The 20,288-nt window shown below is 52.6% G+C and overlaps 1 protein-coding gene across 1 annotated transcript in view; it reads right to left on the reverse strand.

The window, feature by feature from the left end:
• Nucleotides 1-20,288, reverse strand: part of RAMP1 (receptor activity modifying protein 1) — a 50,980-nt gene that overhangs the window by 14,431 nt on the left and 16,261 nt on the right. Inside the window, exon 2 of the mRNA XM_032636493.1 lies at nucleotides 19,970-20,108. Within this exon, the coding sequence (XP_032492384.1) occupies nucleotides 19,970-20,108 (139 nt within the window). The remainder of the gene's footprint in view (nucleotides 1-19,969; nucleotides 20,109-20,288) is intronic.

Below are 20,288 nucleotides of genomic sequence, written 5' to 3' on the forward strand. Positions count from 1 at the left end.
GTGTTCCCATGGCAGCCACACAACCGAGCCCTCGGACTCCGGGGAAGGAGCGGGCGAATGCCCTGAGCAGATTCTTCAGCTCGGCATCCAGACCGGTAGGCCGGGCCACCTGGAAGCAGTGAGGGCAGTCACATGGGGGCTGGGCCGTGGGAGGGGCCGTGTGGGGCCCTGTGTGGAGTGGGAAGGGTGCCCCCTCCTCCAGGCAGTGCACGTGGCTTGGGTAGAGGAGCACAAGCTGGATTTCAGCTTCTACCTTGGCTGGCTGCCCTGTGAAGCTGCTGTGTGTCCTTGGGTGAGAGACTCAGGGTCTCTGAGCTGTGGAATCTCCATCTGGGCAGACAGCCCAGGGCTGAGATGGAGGCCAGGGAACCAATGCACGTGGGAGTGGTCCCCACTCCCCGACCCCCGTAGGGAGAAGCGCCCAACCAAGGCAACTGCTATCAACTGAGGACGCCAGTGCTTTCCTATGTTTCTGGAAGATTTCAACAGAGTTTGGTGGATAACCCAGAGCTTTGCCGCCGCATGGGGCAGCTCGTGACCCAGCCCTGGTGTCCTGAGCTTGGCCCTGGTCAGGCCACGGCACCTGTTCCCTCTCCAGGGTCTGCAGACAGAGCATCAGCTCCTTGCTGGCCCCTGGGCTTCCTCAGCCGGGCCCAGCCTGCGAGACGCACCCACAGGGCAGGAGCAGGAAGGCCTAGAGGGGGCGAAGGGGCTGCTGGGCACCAGGCGGGGAGATCAGGTTCTAGGGACCCAAGGCTGCAGAGACCGAGCGAGGCAGGTACCTGGATGGGGCGGGTGGAGCTCACCCTTCCGCGTCTCCAGACGCCCTACTGCAGTTGTGGGGCTGGTCGGACATCCACAAGGGGTTCTGGGCTCCTGCTGCGAGCACGTGCACGCTGGGCCCTGGGACAGGCCAGGCCCAGTTCTCATGCCCCGGGTGATGGATGCCCCGTAAATAAGAGGGAGCTGTGGGCATGCAGAATGGGGACCCGCTCAGACTGGGCTATGAAGCTCACAGACCCCCCGCAGCCGGCTGTGACCCCTGATGGCAACACGCCGCACCCCAGTGACAGTGGAAGGCCTGGCCCTCTGCCGTCCAGAGGACAGGACACACTATGGCTATTTACGTGGAGACCCCTCACAGCTGCTCCCCCACTTACAGACCGGGGAGCTGGGGAGGGGCCCGAGCGACGGGCCCCAGGTGGCAGCGAGGTGGTGGCCCCGGGGCCCGCCTCGGCTCTGTGTGGCTCCGCCACGTAGGCCGCTGTCCCCTGCTCCCCGCTGAAGCCCCTCCTGGGGAGGGGGCACCCTGGCCTCTCGGCCTCCTCCCCTGCGCCTGTTCTGTGGGCCCTGCTCCGGGCAGGAAGGAATCTGGGCGCCTCTGCTCAGGCCGGCAGGAAGCGAGAGGTCTCTAAATCCATCCCTGGCTCCGCAGGCAGCTCGCCTGGGCACCAGGCACAGCCTGGGAGCTGCCAAGCCAGGCTCTCCACGGGTGGCGGGGCACGATGCCTCCTCGGAGAACAGACCGCCGCAGGAACCAGGCTCCAGGCTCATGGAGACGAAGCCACAGTTTTGAAATTCAGTGGGTGTCCTCCGAGGCCTGGCAGGTGGGGTGAGACTGGGCCCGCAGTGATCCCGCCCTGGGCTCTGAGAACGCTGGGGGCTATGCCCACCGTGGGCCCGGCCACACGTGACCCGCTCTGACCCACTGCAACCCTGGGACCTCCTGGGACCCCTGGGCGGACACCCGGGTCCAGCAAGGTGAAGCCACCGGCCGGCCGCACCCGGGCCTGCCAGGGCCTCAGGGCTCCCGCCCTCCCCGGGACAGGGGTGAGCACACGTGTCTGGGTGCCAGCATTAGGCAGGACAGCCGGGCGCTATATTTGGATACTAACACCCCGGGGACATTATCCTTGTGAAACAACGCTGGCGCTGGCGGCTGGAGGGTAGGGCTTCTTCCTCCAATCCCCCCTCAGCCCTGCCCCCAGGGCCCTGTGGAGCACTGCTCTCTGCCCACCCTGCCCAAGAGGCCCTTTGTCTCCCTGATGCACTGGATTCTCCTGGAACCCCCGAGAGCTCCCCAAAGCCTTCAAGGACCCACCCACATATCCCACTAGCTTGCTGCCTCTGTCCAGGTGGCCCCCTTCCCTCTGTGCCCCTCCTGCCCCACCCCGCCTTGTTCGGAGCTCAGGGTGACACTGAGTGTTGGGGGAAGGGCCGTGGAACATTGTACACCACGGAACATCGGCCAGTGGTGGACTCTGAGTACTGAGCCTCGGGGCTTCCACCTTTAAAATAGGTACAGTGGTCCCGGGCTCACAGCAAGGGGGTGTGAGTCCCCCCTCCCCGCCCCAGTAGGAGGCAGTCATGAGGCTAAGAAGCCCCCACTGAGGTGCTCACCACACCCCGCACACGGGTACCTGGCCATCCCCGACCTCACAGCTGTGGAGGAACCTCTGTCTCTGAAGGAAAGCCCCCTGAGGGCAGGCACCGTTTGTCTCCCAGTCCAGCCCCGAGTGGGCATTGCAGCTGGGGGGAAGGAAGGGAGCGTGGCCTCCCCTAACTCGACGGAGCCACTGAGACCTGCCAGCAGGTAGGACATTCACGCGGAACTCCGCACGGGCCTGGCATGGGACACGCTGTCAGGAAACGCGAAACGGCCCGCCTGTCTGGTCAGGCGTGCAGACGCCAGGCTGGCGGGAGGGGAACACAGAGAAATGCCCCACCCTGTGCTGCTTCCAGGAAAGCATGCAGGGTAGCATCAGCGGTCACGCTGGCACGGCATGGCAGCCTGCATCCCCCAGGGTCCCATGAAGATGACCTCCGGGCAGGGTGGCACTATCCAAGGCCAGGTCACTGTGCCACCAGGACAGGGGACAGTGGCTGTGGCTTCTCTGTACCCCGACAGCTTCTTGTCCTATCCTCGCCCTGGGCAGAAGGCCATGCCGGCTGGCAGGGTGACCTCTCACCAGGTTCCTGCAGGGCGGCCTTGACACCCAGTGGGGGGTTGCAGCTGGGGGCCATCCCTTCCTACTGCTGGGGTTCACCCCCAGGGAGCGTGAGGGGCTCCCCAGCATCCAGGGTGCTGGGAGGAGGTGCGTCCAGGTCCCGAAGCCTAAACCCACAGGGCTATGGCTCCAGGAAAGGGAGCCTGCTCCCTGCAGCCCCTGCTGCTGCCCAGTGGAGAAGAAACATAACCAAGTAGGGTAGGAGCAGGCCACCCCTGGCCCCCTGGCCCGGCGACACTCTGTCCCACCTCCCCGGGAACACGTGCCCGTGCAGGAGGGCAAGCCACTGTCACCCCCCAGCGAGGGCAAAGCTCCCAGTCATCCTCAGGGGCTTCTTCGTGACCCCAAATCACCCTGGGACACAAGCTTGGACCAGGGGCAGCCCCAGCGCACCGGGAGGATGAAGACACATGGAAGTAAGTGTCACAGGGACCCTGCAGACCACCCTGGCTTCTGGGAGGAGGTCTCAAAACTCTCCCACCTGCTCTGGGACCAAGTGGAGAGGGGGTGTCAGGCATTGGTGCTGCCCATCGACTCATGGCCCCAGTGGTCCTGGCTGCCAGGGTATGAGGACATGTGTCTTGAGAGCTGCCCCCAGGCAGCCCTGACACAGTCACGAGGGCTCCAGGCACACGTCCTGTGTGCCTGCCCTACACCTCTGCCATCTCTTCCTGGTCCCATAGTTCTAGCAACCCATGAGCAACCACGCCCGAAAAAAGGAGTTCATATTTAAAAGACAAACCAAAATCTCTTCTGCCTTCCCTGATAACATAATGAAAACCCAGAGACAATGGGACAACAGCTTCATGAACTTCAGAAAACAAGGCTGTTCATCGTAGGTTTATTATCCTGTCAAGCTGCCACTCGAGTACAAAGCCAGCGAAAAGCTCCTTGGAAATTTCTGAGGTCTGAGAAAGTACTAATTACATGGCTTATTTCTAGGGTCTACTTCAAATAGTTGCATGAATTGAAAAGAGGCATGTGAAAGGGAATGATGATGTTAAAAATAATGCCATGTTTGAGTTAACAGTCTATTTGCACAGATAAGTAACCAAGAGCCCTGTCAGATCAACAGTTATTACTGATAAAAGCCAGAACAACAAAGAGTACAAAAAAACCGAAATAGAGGCAGAGAGAAAGAAGTAGGGTTCAGAACATTAGCTGAAATCAATGAGGAGAGGCAGAGAGGAAGAGATAGGTAGATAGACAGATAGATGGACTGCAGGATGGATAGACAGAGAGGTAGGTAGGTAGACAGAGGTAGATAGATAGATAGGATAGGTAGGTAGGTAGATGGATACAGATAAGTAGATAGAGGGATAGATGGATAGAGGGGTAGATAGATAAGTAGATAGATGGATAGATACATAGACATAGATAGAATAGGTAGGTACGTAGGTAGATGGATACAGATAAGTAGATAGAGGGATAGATGGATAGAGGGATAGATGGATAGAGGGGTAGATAGATAAGTAGATAGCTGGATAGATAGATAGATGGACAGATTGACAGACAGATATGGAGGAAGCCCAAACCCCAGAGACTCCTGCTCTTTCATCAAGTAGAAGCCAAAGTATGTCGTTTGATAATGTAAGAAAATCAGTACAGGAATAAGCACATCCGTGTCTCACATTTCATGGCCGGTTGAGTGAAAAACTAGCTTTGGCAATATTTCCACCTCCTTTAAAAGGTAAAAGAAAATACATCATGTTTCAACAATAGGGAGAAGAGGAAAGAAATCAGCAACCAAAAATGGAGCGCCTGAAAATAGAACAGAAAGGGCAAATATGATGTAATTTTCTTTGCTTCAAGGCTTGTCACTCTCCAGATGGAACAGATAAAAGTCAGCAATAAGCTGCCTGCAAGCGAGACAATAAAGACGGAATCAGACGGAAGCCCGAGAAGAGCTACGGGTAAACTCCAAGCAGCTGAAACACTAGGGTTTTGATGTTAATATGAAGCCACGGATCATTAAAGCAAAAACTATTAAGTATGATGAGGAGACATAAAATGATATTTCATGGTTGATAACGGGAGCACAGTAACATGGAATCTCAATGTTATAAAAACAGAGCGAAACATAGACATAAGACCCGCTAGAAAAATAAAATAGAAACAATAACAATATGATTAGAATGGAAGAACTGAATCATCGTCAAGCACATAAAAAATTCAGAAGCACACAAAGGGCTGGATAACACAACGACGCAGAATTCATGACTGTTCTGGTGGGAGTTAAACAGAATGAACAGAACATGCTTCATTTTTGAGTATTCATGGTATGTTCAGAGAAAGGTCATCATATACCAGATCTCAAAGAAAATCTCAATAAAAGTACAAGAGCAGAAATGATTTGAGCTATGTTCTCTCACTACATCAAGAAGAGATTAAGAACCAAATAGAAATAAAACATATGAGAATTAAAACACACTTGCCTAGAAATAGAGACACAGATGCAGAGAACAAATGTATGGACACCAAGGGGGGAAAGTGGTGGTGGGGTGGTGGTGGGATGAATTGGGAGATTGGGATTGACATGTATACACTGATGGGTATAAAATGGATGACTACTAAGAACGTGCTGTATAAAAAATAAATAAAATAAAATTCAAAAAATAAAAGAAAGAAAATACACTTGCCTAAAGAAAAAGCTGTAAACAAAACGAAAAGACAACCCTCACAATGGGAGAAAATATTTCCAAACGAAGGGACCAACAAGGGTTTAATCTCATACAAAGAGCTCATTCAGCTCAATATCAAAAAAAACCCAAACAACCCAATCAAAAAATGGGCAGAAGATCTAAACAGACATTTCTCCTAAGAAGATACACAGATGGCCAAAAAGCACACGAAAAGATGCTCAACATCACTAAGTATTAGAGAAATGCAAATCAAAACTGCAATGTGGTATCATCTCACACAGGTCAGAATGGCCATCATCAAAATATCTACAAGCAATAAATGCTGGAGAGGGTGTGGAGAAAAGGGAACCCTCCTGCACTGTTGGCGGGAATGTAAATTGATACAACCGTTATGGAGAACAGCACGGAAGTTCCTTAAAAAACTAAATATAGAATTACCATGTAATCCAGCAATCCCACTCCTGGGCTTATATCTGGAAAAACTATAATTTGAAAAGATACATGCACCCCAGTGTTCACCGCAGCACTTTATACAATAGCCAAGACATGGAAGCAACCTAAACGTCCATCGACAGAAGAGTGGATAAAGAAGATGTGGTACATATATGCAATGCAACATTACTCAGCCAAAAAAAAGAATGAAATGATGCCATTTGCAGCAACATGGATGGACCTAGAGATTGTCACACTGAGTGAAGTAAGTCAGACAGACAAATATCGTATGATAGCGCTTATATGTGGAATCTAAAAAATGACACAAATGAACTTATTTACAAAACAGAAATAGAGTCACAGATGTAGAAAACAAACTTATGGTTACCAGGAGGGAAAGCGGGGGGCAGGGATAAATTGGGAGATTGGGATTGACATTTACACACTACTATATATAAAATGATAACTAATAAGGACCTACTGTACAGCACAGGGAACTCTACTCAGTACTCTGTAATGACCTATATGGGAAAAGAATCTAAAAAAGAGCGGATACCTGTATATGTAGAACTGATTCACTTTGCTGTACACCTGAAACTAACACAACATTGTAAATCAGCTATAATCCAATAAAAAATTTTTATAAAAAGAAAAGAAAAAGCTGTCTGAAGAAGAATGTTAAGAAGATAATACCTGTCTATTAAGAAAAAAGGATGGAAAAACGGACATAAAATCTACAGAAAGTGAGGAAGGAGGTCCTTAGGAAGAAACATCACAGGTTTAAATGCCTTTATTATGTTTAAAAAAGTGAGAAAAAATGATGAACTAAGCATCTAAATGATATCTTAGGAAAGAAGTACATATTTTTTAAAAGAGGTGAGAGTGAATGCTGAGTTAATGCCAAAAATTTAAAAGAGACATTGTGACGTAAAACCTAGCCTATTCTCTAAAGACTATAAAAATGGGCACAATTAATGAGAAAGTGGGCCTCCTGATGTCCCTTTGATGAGTGAGGTGGCATCCACCCAAAGGAAAAAAGGGGGAGAGAAACACGAAGATAAAACAAAACTTGTATATAGAGGATAGTAAACATTTAAAGGGATACTACGCATCCTTGTGTTTTAGTGAGAAATCTGGAGGATACGGCCCAAATAAATATAGCTGAAATACAAATAGGAAATAAGAAACAGCCAAAATTAATTAATAGTGGAGGAAGAAACTGGAGAAAGGAATTCCCCAAACCACCCAGAGCTGATGGCTTCGATGATGAGTTCATTCAGACTTCCGAGGGAACATCAATTATTTCCTACCCTTGACCCCAATCGTCAGCTAAACACATATATTCCATTAGGCCAATAGGAGTCTACTCCTAAAACCCGATTAAGGAAACTCGAACAGAGGGAAATCAGGAACTGTCAATCAAGAAAATGCCATTATGGGACTTCCCCCGGAGGTCCAGTGGTTAGGACTTGGCGCTTCCATTGCAGGGACGCGCCGGTTCCATCCCTGGTCGGGGAACTGAGATCCCGCGTGCCGCGCTGTGCAGCCAAAAAAAATAAAGAAAAAGAAAATTCTATTATACTATTTTCACTGGGGAGAAAACAGAGGCCCACAGAGAGTGTAAGCAGTGAAAGAATCAGCAGGATTCGTACCCAGGTCCTATTGGAGCTCCACACTTCTTTCTTCCCCACGCTTGTTTTTGCTAATTGCTAAAAGACGGCACCCAAAGGTAACAAGTGGTCAATCCAACTAGGCCAGCTGCCAATCCTCAGGACGCTTGGGGGCCTGCAGGGCTCCCCATGGGAAGGACTCTTGCAAACAGGTGATGCTTCCTGAGTTGACTGATTGATACTGGCTGGCTCAATTAAGATCTCAATAGGACTTTTTATGGAATTTGGCAAAATGGTTCTCCAGTTGTTTCAGAAAAATAGGTGGAAAATATATCAAAGAGAGCACAACACAATGTGAGATCTAACAAACATGAACACACTGGTCTCGGAGGAGCTCTCCTAAACTGTAGAAAATATCATAAAGCCATGATAATTTAAGTGCTGGAATATGCCCCCAAAACAGAGGTAAAAATTAGCTGAAATAGACTCTAATGTGTACAAGAAGGTATTAAATGTGTTAAACTAAGAAGAACCGAACGACTGAGGAAAAACTATTTAACAAATTATGTTAGGATAATCGAGATAGGAAGGATATAAATTTTAATTCATGCCTTAATGTAACTACCCACTGTGTTAAGAAGATAAACATTATTTCACAATACAGAGCAACTAAATAGAAACAGAACATAATGTGTGGCCGCGTGAGTCAACCAAATTTGTGGAACAGATAGGACGCCGCCAAAATCACAGAGCTCTGAGGAGAGAGTAGGGGCACACATGTTTAACGGACTAACTAACTAAAACATAGAAAATAAACATCACCAGAATAAACACAAATGAAACATGAAGATATTTAGAACAAAATGACAGAGAGCTAATCTCTACCATAGTCAAGAGTTTGTAAAAGCAAATTAAAAATACACCCAGTGGGGGCTTCCCTGGTGGCGCAGTGGTTGAGAGTCCGCCTGCCGATGCAGGGGACATGGGTTCATGCCCTGGTCCGGGAAGATCCCACATGCCGCGGAGAGGCTGGGCCCGTGAGCCATGGCCGCTGAGCCTGCGCGTCCGGAGCCTGGGCTCCGCAATGGGAGAGGCCACAACAGTGAGAGGCCTGCGTACTGCCAAAAGAAAAAAAAAAAAAAAAAAGAAAAAAAAAATACCCCCAATGACTCAAGTATAAATAGCAACGGTTAAGGTCAGCTAATCTGTGTTTGAGAAAAAGCAAATTGCAAACAACTGAGGGAGAACAGCTCAATCCTCCTAGGGGCCAAAGATGGGCAACCTGAAACCAAAAAGGAAATCTCATTTAAACCTGCAAAAATAGTCTCTACAAACTCAATACTCAGGAACCTATATGGAAATACATATTTTCCCATATGTTGCTGGTAATGTAAATTAGTGAAATTCTTTAAAAGGACGACTGGGCCAAACCTATCAAGAACCACAGAATGTTCATGGCATGTGTTGTAGCAAGCCCACATGCAAGAATTCTTAAAGAAATTAGTCAAAAAGGAAGTAAGGCTCGGCGTACAAAAGTTCTTATAGCAGCATCATTTATAATATCAAAACCCTGGAAATGGCTCAACACAAGTAGGATTGGAAATATCAGGACATGTTAATTTGGCCTTCCTGCCATCGACCTAGGCTGCCTCCCCTGCCCTGGCAGTGAGGGTCAACTCACCCTCCCTGCTACCCCAAAGGAGCGTGTTTTGAACACAGTGCGGTCTCCATTTCTAAGACAAGAGCTGAAGAGGAGGGATCTCAGACCTAAGGCCTGTCCCGAGCGCGGCCTGCAGGGCACCCTGCGCACACGTGTCCAGGGCTTAAGTCCTGTACGATGCTTGGGGAGAAAGGTGACCTCCAAAGATGTTTGGGGCGTGGCTGCTGTGCTGCGCCTCGGCTCCCGGACCCCTCCCACAGAAGACTCTGAGCGTGCTCGGGACAGGGGACCACCACCTGGGTGACTGACGAGCGGATGGGTCCCGGGAGACCCTGTCACCGGGCTTGGGGCGGGGGCCCCTGGTGGGCAGGGGGAGCGCTGGGGTAAAGACAGCATTACGAAGCGACGTCTGCTAGGATCCCCCCACCCAGCCTCCCCTGCCCACCAGAGCACACCCCATCCTCGTCTCCCATCACGAGCCCGCCCTGCCCCCTTCCGTGTGTGCGCAGCTCCCCTGACAGAGAAGTCCCATCTGCCTGGACGGTCCTGGGTTTCCCGGGCTGGGGGGAAGGGGGTACCGCAGTGTATCCTGTGGGAAGTAGGGATGGACGCGCAGAGCAGGGAGGCCCCGTCACCGCATGGGTTCCATCTGCCTGTCCCTCCGCTTAGGCCGGGATCTGCCGAGTGTCATCTCCTCATGACCTTATATGTCCTGACACTGGCCTGATCTGATACGCAAACTGTGGAGATTGTGAAACAGGGCGGTTAACGGTTTGATGGAAAAAGACGTCACGGCAGGCCGGGTGCCAGGGCCCAGCGGTCAGTTAGCCCCGCATCTGGGGACATGCGTTCGTCCCCTCCCAGGGCAGCAGCGGAGAAGAAGGGAAGCTGAGGTCGACGGAGCGGCCCCAGGTGTGGACGGTGAGGGCCGGGCCCTCCTCCCCAGCTTCGGGCTCCTCGGTTGTGGGCCCGCAGGCGCATCATCTGGGAGCTTCCTGAGACCCTCCTGCCCCTCACCCCCACCTCCAGGAGCCCAGCTCGGGGTGCTCGAAGCCCCAGACGGCGCCTGCCCGCCTTCTCCAGCATGCCTCGCCCCCGACATCGGTCCCATCGTCCCAGCCCTGGATCCGTCCCCCAGGCCAGCTGGGGCTGAGCTCCCCGGCCAGGGCGGAGGGGCCTGGCAGGCCTCCTGAGAGCCCCCGGCCCGCCAGCAGCAGACAGGCCCGTGTTGGTGCGGCAGGGTCTCGGGGCGCACGGCGCACTCCTCCCCCGTGAGCTGGCATTCCCGAAGGCTCTGTCGCGATGCCATCTGGGTGCGGGCTTCAGGAAGCCGCCTTGGAGAGCGCGGGGCAAAGGGCGCCCCTTTCTTCTGCCGCCCAGCAAGCCTGAGCACGTGCTGCCTCCTTGTCACAGCTGGGACCTGACGCACCCGGGGTGGCTGCGGGGAGCCCGGGGTCTCCCGCCCCACGGCCCACAGGCAGCAGCAAGTAGCGGCGTCTCCACACACCCGAAGAGCCAGCGGGAGGTGAAATGAAGCAGCAAAGGGTCGGGGAAGAGCTGGGGAGGCCCGCGGCCCCGTCCTCAGCCGCCTGCGGAAAGCCGTGTCTCCACCTCTTCCCCGAGGGCAGGAGCCCCAGCTGAGGCCGGGCCAGGGGACGGGACCGAGGCCTGAGCAGAGCCGGCTTGGCTTCTCAGGGTGAGCTGGCGGGTGTTCCTGGCACGGCCCCTCCCCGAAGGCCCCCAGAGGTCCAAGATTGGCCGCCAGCTGTCCGCACTCCTGGCTTGAGGGGGCGGCTGTGCTGTGGGACACCTGGAGGGTCCCCGGCATGCAGGTGGGCAGAGGGTGTGGGAGGGGCGTCTGCGCCAGGTTGTCCCGACGAGCGTGTGGCCCGAGCACGGGTGAGTATCAGGGCAGATCCTTGACAGACAACCAACGAGGGCCCGGGGCCCGGATCCGAAAGCTCCCGGCTGTGAGGGGCGCGCAGGTGGGCCGGCCTCCAGGCCAGGCATCCTGCAGGGCTCCGGTGAGAGGCTTGCCCAGCACCCTGGGCGTGGGCCCCCCTGAGCCCTGGGCGGGCTGGGCCGAGAACAGCAGGAACCCCGGGAGGGTGATGGCCGCTACCCCAGAGAGACCTCCGTGGTTAAGGAAGACGCCCGCTCTCAGTTCCCCTTGGGATCAAAACCAAAGCAGCTGTTCCAATGCTGCCGCTGAACTGGGAAAAATTTCCTGACTTGACCCTTTTCTCCGGACACACAAAGAAGGCCCTTTGTTCCAACAGCAGACCGGGGATCACGGCAGGCCCAGGAAAGACCCTGCGGTGGGTCAGCGCACTAGGGCTAAACCAACAGGCACCTGGAACTGGAGGGCTAGGCCTGCAGCCCACGGCTGCAGGAGCAGGTCTGCAAGCCGTCTGTGCTGCTCTGGGTCCTTCACTTAACTCACTGGGCTGTTCCTCCACTCGCAGGCCAGAGACCCAGCCTCATCGCTGGGCCCCGGCTCGCGCCAGGCTGGAGGGCTCTCACGGCCCAGCATGGGGCCAGCGTGGCAGGGAGGGGTTCCCGGGAGCAGGCCATGGAGACCCGGGTCCCTTGGACCCCGAAGCTGCCGTGCGCCGAGGCGGACATGGTCAGGGTTTACAGACCTGGAGGCTTTGGGGCAGAGAGGCTGGGATGAAGGTGAAGTTGGGTTCTCTGATGACCAGTCTCCGATGGCGGTGCCCCGTGCCCCTGGGCCACCTCTGACCACCTTTGATACCTTCCCCGGCCCAGGTGACACCTTAGAGCCTGAAGCTGTGCAGGAAGTGGGGGAGCAGGGCTGCCCCCTGGTCTCCTAAATCCACCCGGCATTTCTTGTCTGGGGGAGAAAATCGATATGCGGTCACTTTAAAACCAGCCCTTTCCTGGTTGAGTTCTGCACGTTCCAGATTCCTCTCCCTCCCCAAACAACACCAACAGGAAGGTCTCTGGAAATGAGAGTTTCTGATGATACATTTCCCCAAGTCCTCTACAGCTTCCCCAATTAGATTACGTTCCCAGTTAATATGTTAAATCATGTTAAATTTCCATTAGTGAACCAGGGCTGCACTTTAACGAGCTGACCTCTGGGACACGGCGGACTTGGCCTGGCGTACAGTGGGGAGCCTGCCCTGCTGGACTCACTGGTCCTACAGGGACCCAGAGTGGGGATGGGTCAGACACCTGCGGAGTCTGAGGCCCCCCAAAGCATCCTCACACGGAAGGACTCAGGAGTAACCCCCGAGCCATTCTCACGACGGAGGAGCCAGGGGTCCCGGTCCAGGGCTGCTGGAGAGAGGTGCCTGCGTTGGCTCAAACACAGAATCTCGCTGTGCAGCTATGGTCCCAGGGTGAGCTCTAACTGTTACAAACCTTGAAACGCAAAAACGAGCAGGCTCACATGCCAGGGCAGGTCACTCAAGAATGTCCACTGTCCTCTTGTTAGAACAAGTCATCAGCCCTCTGCTTTCCCTCGAGAAATTCCTATCCGTGAGCAGCGATGCACAGCACTGCTGAGAGCCGGCCAGCAGGGCCAGGCCCCGACGTACCCATGGTGGACTTTATCCCCGAGTGTTCTGGAGTGTGCGGCCTATGGAAGACTGTCTGGCTCGTGTTCGTCTGTGTCACTCAGTGCGAAGGTGATCTCTGACTTGCAGCTGTTTTGAACTGGAGTCTTTTCTGATTTCGGGAGAGCCCAGAAGTTTCCCTCTGCCAGATCAGAGCTGCCTTGACGTCAGGCGGCAGGCACCAGGCGGCTCTGGCCCTAGCTGCGCTTGCTTTAGGGGCTTCCCACCCTCAGCTGCAGCCTGGCCCTGAACCCCAGACCCCAACAACGGCCCAGTGCTGCTTGCTGGGCTGTGGCCTTTGCCTCACCCACAGGCCTTAGCTGCACTTGGCTTGGACAGGCGTCCTTCCCAACACCCGTGCCCTTTGCCAGACGCCCACCTGGCTTGTGGCCCTCCGGCTCCAGGAGAACCCCCTGAGCCACAGCCGCTGTCCGGCTCTCTGCCTGCTGGTCCCCACCTTGGGTGCCTGCTCTCCCGCTGGTCACTGCGCTCTGGTCATGGTGATGGCCCTCCTGCTTACACCCTCACTACGCCTAGCCTTCTCTCTGGGTCCCTCTTCCGTTCTCCTTCCACCCAATCCTTTGGACAAGTTTGTCCACCCCCAAGGTCCCCCAGACCTCCACTGTTGCAGGAGACCCTGGAAAGTCTGCCCTTGTCTCGAGCACCAGGCTTGGTATTGAAGCCGAGCAGGACCCTGTGGGGCTCCTGGGCACGGATGCCTTTCCATGTCCCCTGCTTCTTGTTTGTAGGGACAAGACTCCAGCCTCCATGACCTTCCCTGAGTTCTAAAGCGCAGATTCAAACAGTTGCTAATCGTGGAAGGGAGGGGATGCAGAGACAAGGGAGGAGCGGCCAGGAAGCAGTAGAGCAGCCTTGGGCCAGGGTCCTGGTCCCTCCTCAAGGGACACACAGAACAATGTATTTGAGCTCTTTACAGAACTAAAACCCCCAACAAATGGAAGATGTTGGCATTCTTCATTCCAGAGAAGACCAACTGAGGCCACATAAAAGGAACCAGAGAAGCTCATCAAGAGATTACTGTGAGACCAGATTAAAGGCGCTCAGGCCCTGCACACACCCTAATCTTACCAGCAACCCCACCCTTGAACTATTGCTATAAAACTCCTCACCAAATCCTCCCAGGTTGGGACACATGGTTTTTGAGGGCAAGAGCCCGCTGTGTCCCCCTCTGCCTGGCAAAGCAATAAAGCTATTCTTTTCTACTTCACCCAAAACTCTGTCTCCGAGATTCTATTTGGCACCTGTGCACAGAGGCCAAGCTTTCGGCATCATTATCCAATGCAAATGAACCTCACCAGGCCCACTGGATGTTGGCGGGGGCAGAGATGGCCACTGGAGGCCAGCATCCACCTCCAGGGGAGCCACACTTATACAGAGAGCATCCCCACATTGCCCCCTGAGGTTCAGGAAGCGGCCGCCTAGTGCCCTTGGGGAGTGTCAAGAGCTGGGACTTTGACTCAAAGAGACCTTCCTTACTAGCTGTGACCCTGGGCAGATCCAGTGGGAAGTACAACATTTCTGCCTCTTCCTGAGTCGCTGCCTACTTAAACGAGATAGTGAATGTTCAGGGCCTAGCACGATGCCCAGCTCACAGTAAGTGCTCAGTAAATGCGAGCTATAATAATAAACTCTTTTCTTGGACGGAGGGAACTGACAACTAAGTAAGCGTGCAGTAGGCAGTGAGCACCCACTGATGGTTCTGGAGGAGAAATTAATGTTGTCGATGCAATATGGGGAAGGCTTGAAAAGGGACCATTTATAAAAGTATGAGCAAAATGCACAGGGAAACTTAGTAAAGGGCGAAGTGGCGTCTCAAATCACTGGGGGCAAAGATGGGTTCGTGAATAAACAGGACAACGGGCAGGTCATCTGGAAGAAGACAAAATCTGCTTCATAGTTCACACTGCAAACCACAATTAACTCCAGGTAGACCAGGGGTTTAGATGTCGCCACTGAAACCAGACATGAGCTCGAGAAGAAAACATGGGTGGATTCCTCTTGAATCTTGCTATATATAGGGAAAGGCCTTCCAACTATGACTCAGATCCAGAGGTGATAAAAGATCAACTCTCATGTGACTACTTAAAAAAAATATTACGTGGCACCAAAAATGCTGAAAACAAGTCGAAAGACAACTAACAAACTAGGAGAAAATATCTAACATGTATCACACACAAAGGGCTACTTTCTGTTCTGACTTATAAAGAACTCTTGAAAAAGGACCAGAAATGGTCTTGATAGAAAATGGGAAAAGACATGAACAAACAACTTGATTTGAGGATGGCCGTTAAACGTAGGAAAGATGTTCAGATTCACTTGTAACTGGAGACCGCAAATTAACACTCCACTCAGACACCAGTTCTCATACATCCAACGGGGAACGTTCAACGTCGGATGACAGTCTGCTGGCGAGGTTTGGGGAAACGGGCCCTCCACTGCTGGTGGGGTGCAAACCGGTGCACCCTCGGGAGAGCAATGGGCAGTACTTAATAAAACCACGTGTGCCCTTACCGTTGACCTGAAGATACAGCTCCAACAACATGAAAATGCATCTGTACAAGGTCATTCACTTCAAAGCTATCTGAAATTGGAGACTACTGGGAAAACCTAAATGCCTCTTCATAGGAAAGCGATGGAAACACAGTGCATGATGGAGTATATTATCCAGCTGTAAAAATGAATGGGAACATTCTCTGTGCACTGATAAGGACTGATGTCCAGGATATACTTCTCAGTGAAAAAAGAAAACCCCAAGTGCAAAAAGGATATCTATAGTGTAGTATAAGAATATCTATAGTATAGTATAGTATATTTATAGTATAGTATGAGAGTATCTATAGTATATTATCGTACAGTATGGTATAAAGATATCTATAGTATAGTATAAGAATATCTATATTATGATATAGTACAGCATAAGAGTACTGATAGCATAGTGTAGTATAAGAATATCTATAGTAAAAGACTATCTATAGTACAGTATAGTAGAAGACAATCTATGGAATAGTATAGTATAGGAATATCTGTAGTACAGTATAGTATATTAGGTTGGCCAAAAGGTTCTTTCGGTTTTTTTTTTCTGTAAGATAGCTCTAGTAGCACTTAGCTGTCTTTAACGTCATTGGAAACAATTGTGTTAGATTGTATGTGACAGCTGTCATATCAGCGTGCATTTCAAAAAAGACGTCAAATTGGTGAATTTTTGTGTAGCCATTTTAATATCGAAGATGGAAGAAAACAGCAACATTTTCGGCAAAAAAGGTAAAAATGCGACTGAAATGCACAAAAAGATTTGTGCAGTGTATGGAGAAGGCGCTGTGACTGATGGAACGTGTCAAAAGTGGTTTGCGAAGTTTCATTCTGGAGATTTCTCACCGGACAATGCTTCACGGTCGGGTAGACCAACTGAAGTTGATAGCGATCAAATCGAAACATTAGTTGAGAACAATCACCGTTATACCACGCTGGAGACAGCCGACACACTCGAAATATACAAATCAAGCACTGAAAATCACCTGCACCAGCTTGGTTGTGTTCATCGCTGTGATGTTTGGGTTCCACATAAGTTAAGCGAAAAAGACCTTCTTGACCGCATTTCCGCATGTGATTCTCTGCTTAAATGTAACGAAAACGTTGTTTTTAAAACAAATTGTGATGGGTGATGAAAAGTGGATACCGTACAATAACGTGGAACGGAAGAGGTCGTGGGGCAAGCGAAATAAACCACCACCAACCACACCAAAGGCCGGTCTTCATCCAAAGAAGGTGATGTTGTGTATACGGTGGGATTGGGAGGGAGTCCTCTATTATGAGCTCCTTCTGGAAAACCAAACGATTAATTCCAACAAGTACTGCTCCCAATTAGACCAACTGGACACAGTACTCACGAAAAGCATCCGGAATTAGTCAACAGAAAACGCATAATCTTCCAGCAGGATAACACAAGACCGCATGTTTCTTTGATGACCAGGCAAAAGCTGTTACAGCTTGGCTGGGAAGTTCTAATTCATCCAGCATATTCACCACACATTGCACCTTCAGATTTCCATTTATTTCAGTCTTTACAAAATTCTCTTAATGGAAAAAATGTCAATTCCCTGGAAGACTGTAAAAGGCACCTGGAAAAGTTCTTTGTCCAAAAAGATAAAAAGTTTTGGGAAGATGGGATTGTGAAGTTGCCTGAAAAATGACAGAAGGTAGTGGAACAAAAGGGTGAATACGTTCTTCAATACAGTTCTTGGTGAAAATGAAAAATGTGGCTTTTATTTTTACTTAAAAACTGAAGGCACTTTTTGGCCAACCCAATACTTCATGTAAGAAAGAAGAGGATATAAGGGAAAAAATATGTCCACCTGCCCATTTGTACAAAGGAATACAAGAAGGAAAAACCGGAAGCTAATGAGACTGGTACCCACAGGGAGTGGGTGGGAATGGGGTGAAAAGGATGGAGAAATGCGGTGGGGGGAAACGACACTCCTCGGAAGCTACCTTTGAGGACAGCTCTGACTCAGAGCCCCAGCGTGATGGGCAGTTCTCTGCATCAACCTGCCCAAGCTTTAGTTCCCAGTTACTCAACCAAACACCAACCCAGGTGTTGCTGGGGCAGTTCTGAGATGCGGTTCACCTCTACAACTAGTTGGCTTTAAGTAGAGAGATCCTCCCTGATCATGTGGGTGGGCTTCAGCCTCCAGTTGAAAGGCCTTAAGAGCAAGTTAAGAAATTCTGCCTCAAGGCTGCAGCCTTGGCTCCGCCCAAGAGTCTCCAGCCTCAGCCTGCTCCGCAGATTTGAACTTGACACACCCATGATCGTAAGCCAGTTCCTTGAAATAAGTATCGTTATATATAGCTTTTCCCTACACCAAGGTTAAAGGGGGGTTCTCCCATGTTATTTTTCTTTCTGTGCTTGGGTGGTCTCATTGGTCACATCTAAATCCCTGGTAGGAATATATGTGTATGTTTATCTTGGCTTTTGAGCATCATTCTTTAATCAAAGGAACCGGGGCTCCTTGGAAAAATGGCTGATTCCAGGACTGGGGCAGAAAATGCACAAAATGAGGCTGGAGAATCTCATGGTGCCAGAAAGTAAGGAACTGCCCCCAAAAAGATGCGGGGTGCGGGGGGGATGTCAAAAGAACACAAAAGCCAATTTGAAGGTGCTGTAACTGCCAAAGCTGGGACAATTTAAGGACCCTTGTGATGGTGTTGGACCCACCCAGATAATCCATATAATCCCCCCATCTCAGGGTCACCTGGTTAGCAACCTTAGTTCCATCTGCAATTTACCTCCCCTTCACCATGTACTGTAACATAGTCCCAGGTCCCAGGATTGGGATGTGGTCACCTCTAGGGGCTGTTATTCTGCTGACCACAGACCCCGGGGCTGGCTGGCCCCAGCTGATTTGCCGAGATGCTCTCAGGATGAGGACTTTTGCTTCTTCCTCCCACGATTATCTCGATTTTCTTTTTAAATAAAGAAATTTCCTAGCAACCTCACCTCCACCCCCGGCTTCTATTTTCAGCTGTATCACCACATGGCTCAGCTCGGATGATGGCAAACTCTGGGGCCCGGGTGATAAGGACTCCTGTTCGCACTCTAAGAGGAGTCGGAAACCGTCTGTGGTGGCTTCGTTTCTAGTAACATGTCACCACTGCTTCGTTCAGAACGCCACTTGCCAATTGCGTTACCTCTTCTGCGAGGCCACCTGTTTGGAATCTGTCTACACAAATCACTTGCACAGAGCTGGGGGCGGGAGCGGGGGTGTGTGGTTCCCCAGGGACCCTCGTGGTGTTTTCTCTGCATCATAAAAATGTGCACTCTTTAATTTAAACACGAATCACTCAGCGGAGGCAGAAAGCCAATTAGCCTCAAGAACAGGCTCTGCTGATTCTGAACATCCGGCCCCCGCCCCGCCCCCTTTGATTTCTAACCCCGCCCCGCTTTGATTTCTAACTCAGGACTGATTTCTCAGCTCAGAAAAGGAGACCCTGAAGTCTGGGAAGAGGCAGCGGAGAAGGAGGAGGGTGAGGAAACCCCACCTGGCCCGGCGCCCGCTCGGCCTCTGCTCAGACCCTGGAGGGCCGCGCGGGTTCCATGTTAATTGCAGGGGCAGGAAGCAAGCATCCCCGCGCCCAGCTCCTGTGTGTCCTGCGCTGTGCTGTAAACCGAGGTGCAGGTCTTTGTACAGAGGACATCGGAGCCCAGGCTGGAAACCCACAGACACTCTGCGGACCCTGCTCACCTGGCAGGGTCGGCCGCCCACCTGTGATCTCGGCATCTGGAGGGTATTTCTCTTTGCCTTTCCTCGCCCACTGGAGCCCTCTGATGCTCCCGGGCCCTGAACGCTGAAGCAGAAACACAACCTGGGATAGCGCCTGCAGACACACCAAGTTATGATCTTTGCTCCAGAAGACGGAGGGGACGGGGCCTGGGCAGGGACAGACGCCGACCCCGCTGAGCGGCCGAGGGGCCCAGGGATGAGCCCTGTGGGGCAGGAAGAAGGACGTCTTGGCAGAAGGACTGAGTCAGCAAGGGGAAGGGGCTCAGCTCGAGCTGGGCCGCCCATGGTTCCAGGAAGCTCCGAGCCCCGAGCAGGCAGGAAGGACAGCCCTGGCCGGACCATGGGGATGGAGGGAAGCTGCGGGTACAGCCCTGCACTCGGGGGCTCCTGTCACAGGGACTCGGCCCGGCCTTTAGACCTTTGCTCCCGGTTCCCGGCCTCCCAGACCGGACAAGGGCCAAACGGAACCCTCCGCCCGCCGCCTGCCACGCTGGCGCCCGCCACCCACCGTGACCCCAGGTCGCTGCGCTCAGGCCTCCTCCACCCCACCGTCCACGCTCACCTGGCAGGGGCGCCCTCCTTCGCCCTCACCCTGGACCCGGCCTGTGGCGCATCCACACCCTGGACTTTGGTGAAGAACCGCAACCGCGGCCTTGAAGGAAACCCTCTCGCCGGGCCCGCGGGCCCGCCCCCGACACGCCCCCCGACACGCCCCCCCGCCGGAGATGCGGACTCACCCGATGGTCTTGCCCCAGTCGCACCACAGCGGCCTCCCGACGGCCTCCATGTCCACCTGGAACTGGGCGAGGCAGAGCTCGTGGAGGAGGGTGCTGAAGGTGGCGTCCTGGCAGGCGGTGGCCATGAAGAGGTGGCTCACTGCAACGACAGCCCCCAGACGACTGTCACCCTCCGGCCTCGCCGGGCCCGCCTGCCCCCACTGCGGGTCAGGGACTTTTCTGTCCACAGCCCACATCCATCGGGGCTCCCAGCCCAGGGCCCGCCGGGGAGCCCTGTCTGACTCTGAGGCCACCAGGATGCCCTGGGGTCCCCGTGATC

This window comes from Phocoena sinus, chromosome 7 (assembly GCF_008692025.1).
Source record: "Phocoena sinus isolate mPhoSin1 chromosome 7, mPhoSin1.pri, whole genome shotgun sequence".
Classification (NCBI taxonomy): Eukaryota; Metazoa; Chordata; class Mammalia; order Artiodactyla; family Phocoenidae; genus Phocoena; species Phocoena sinus.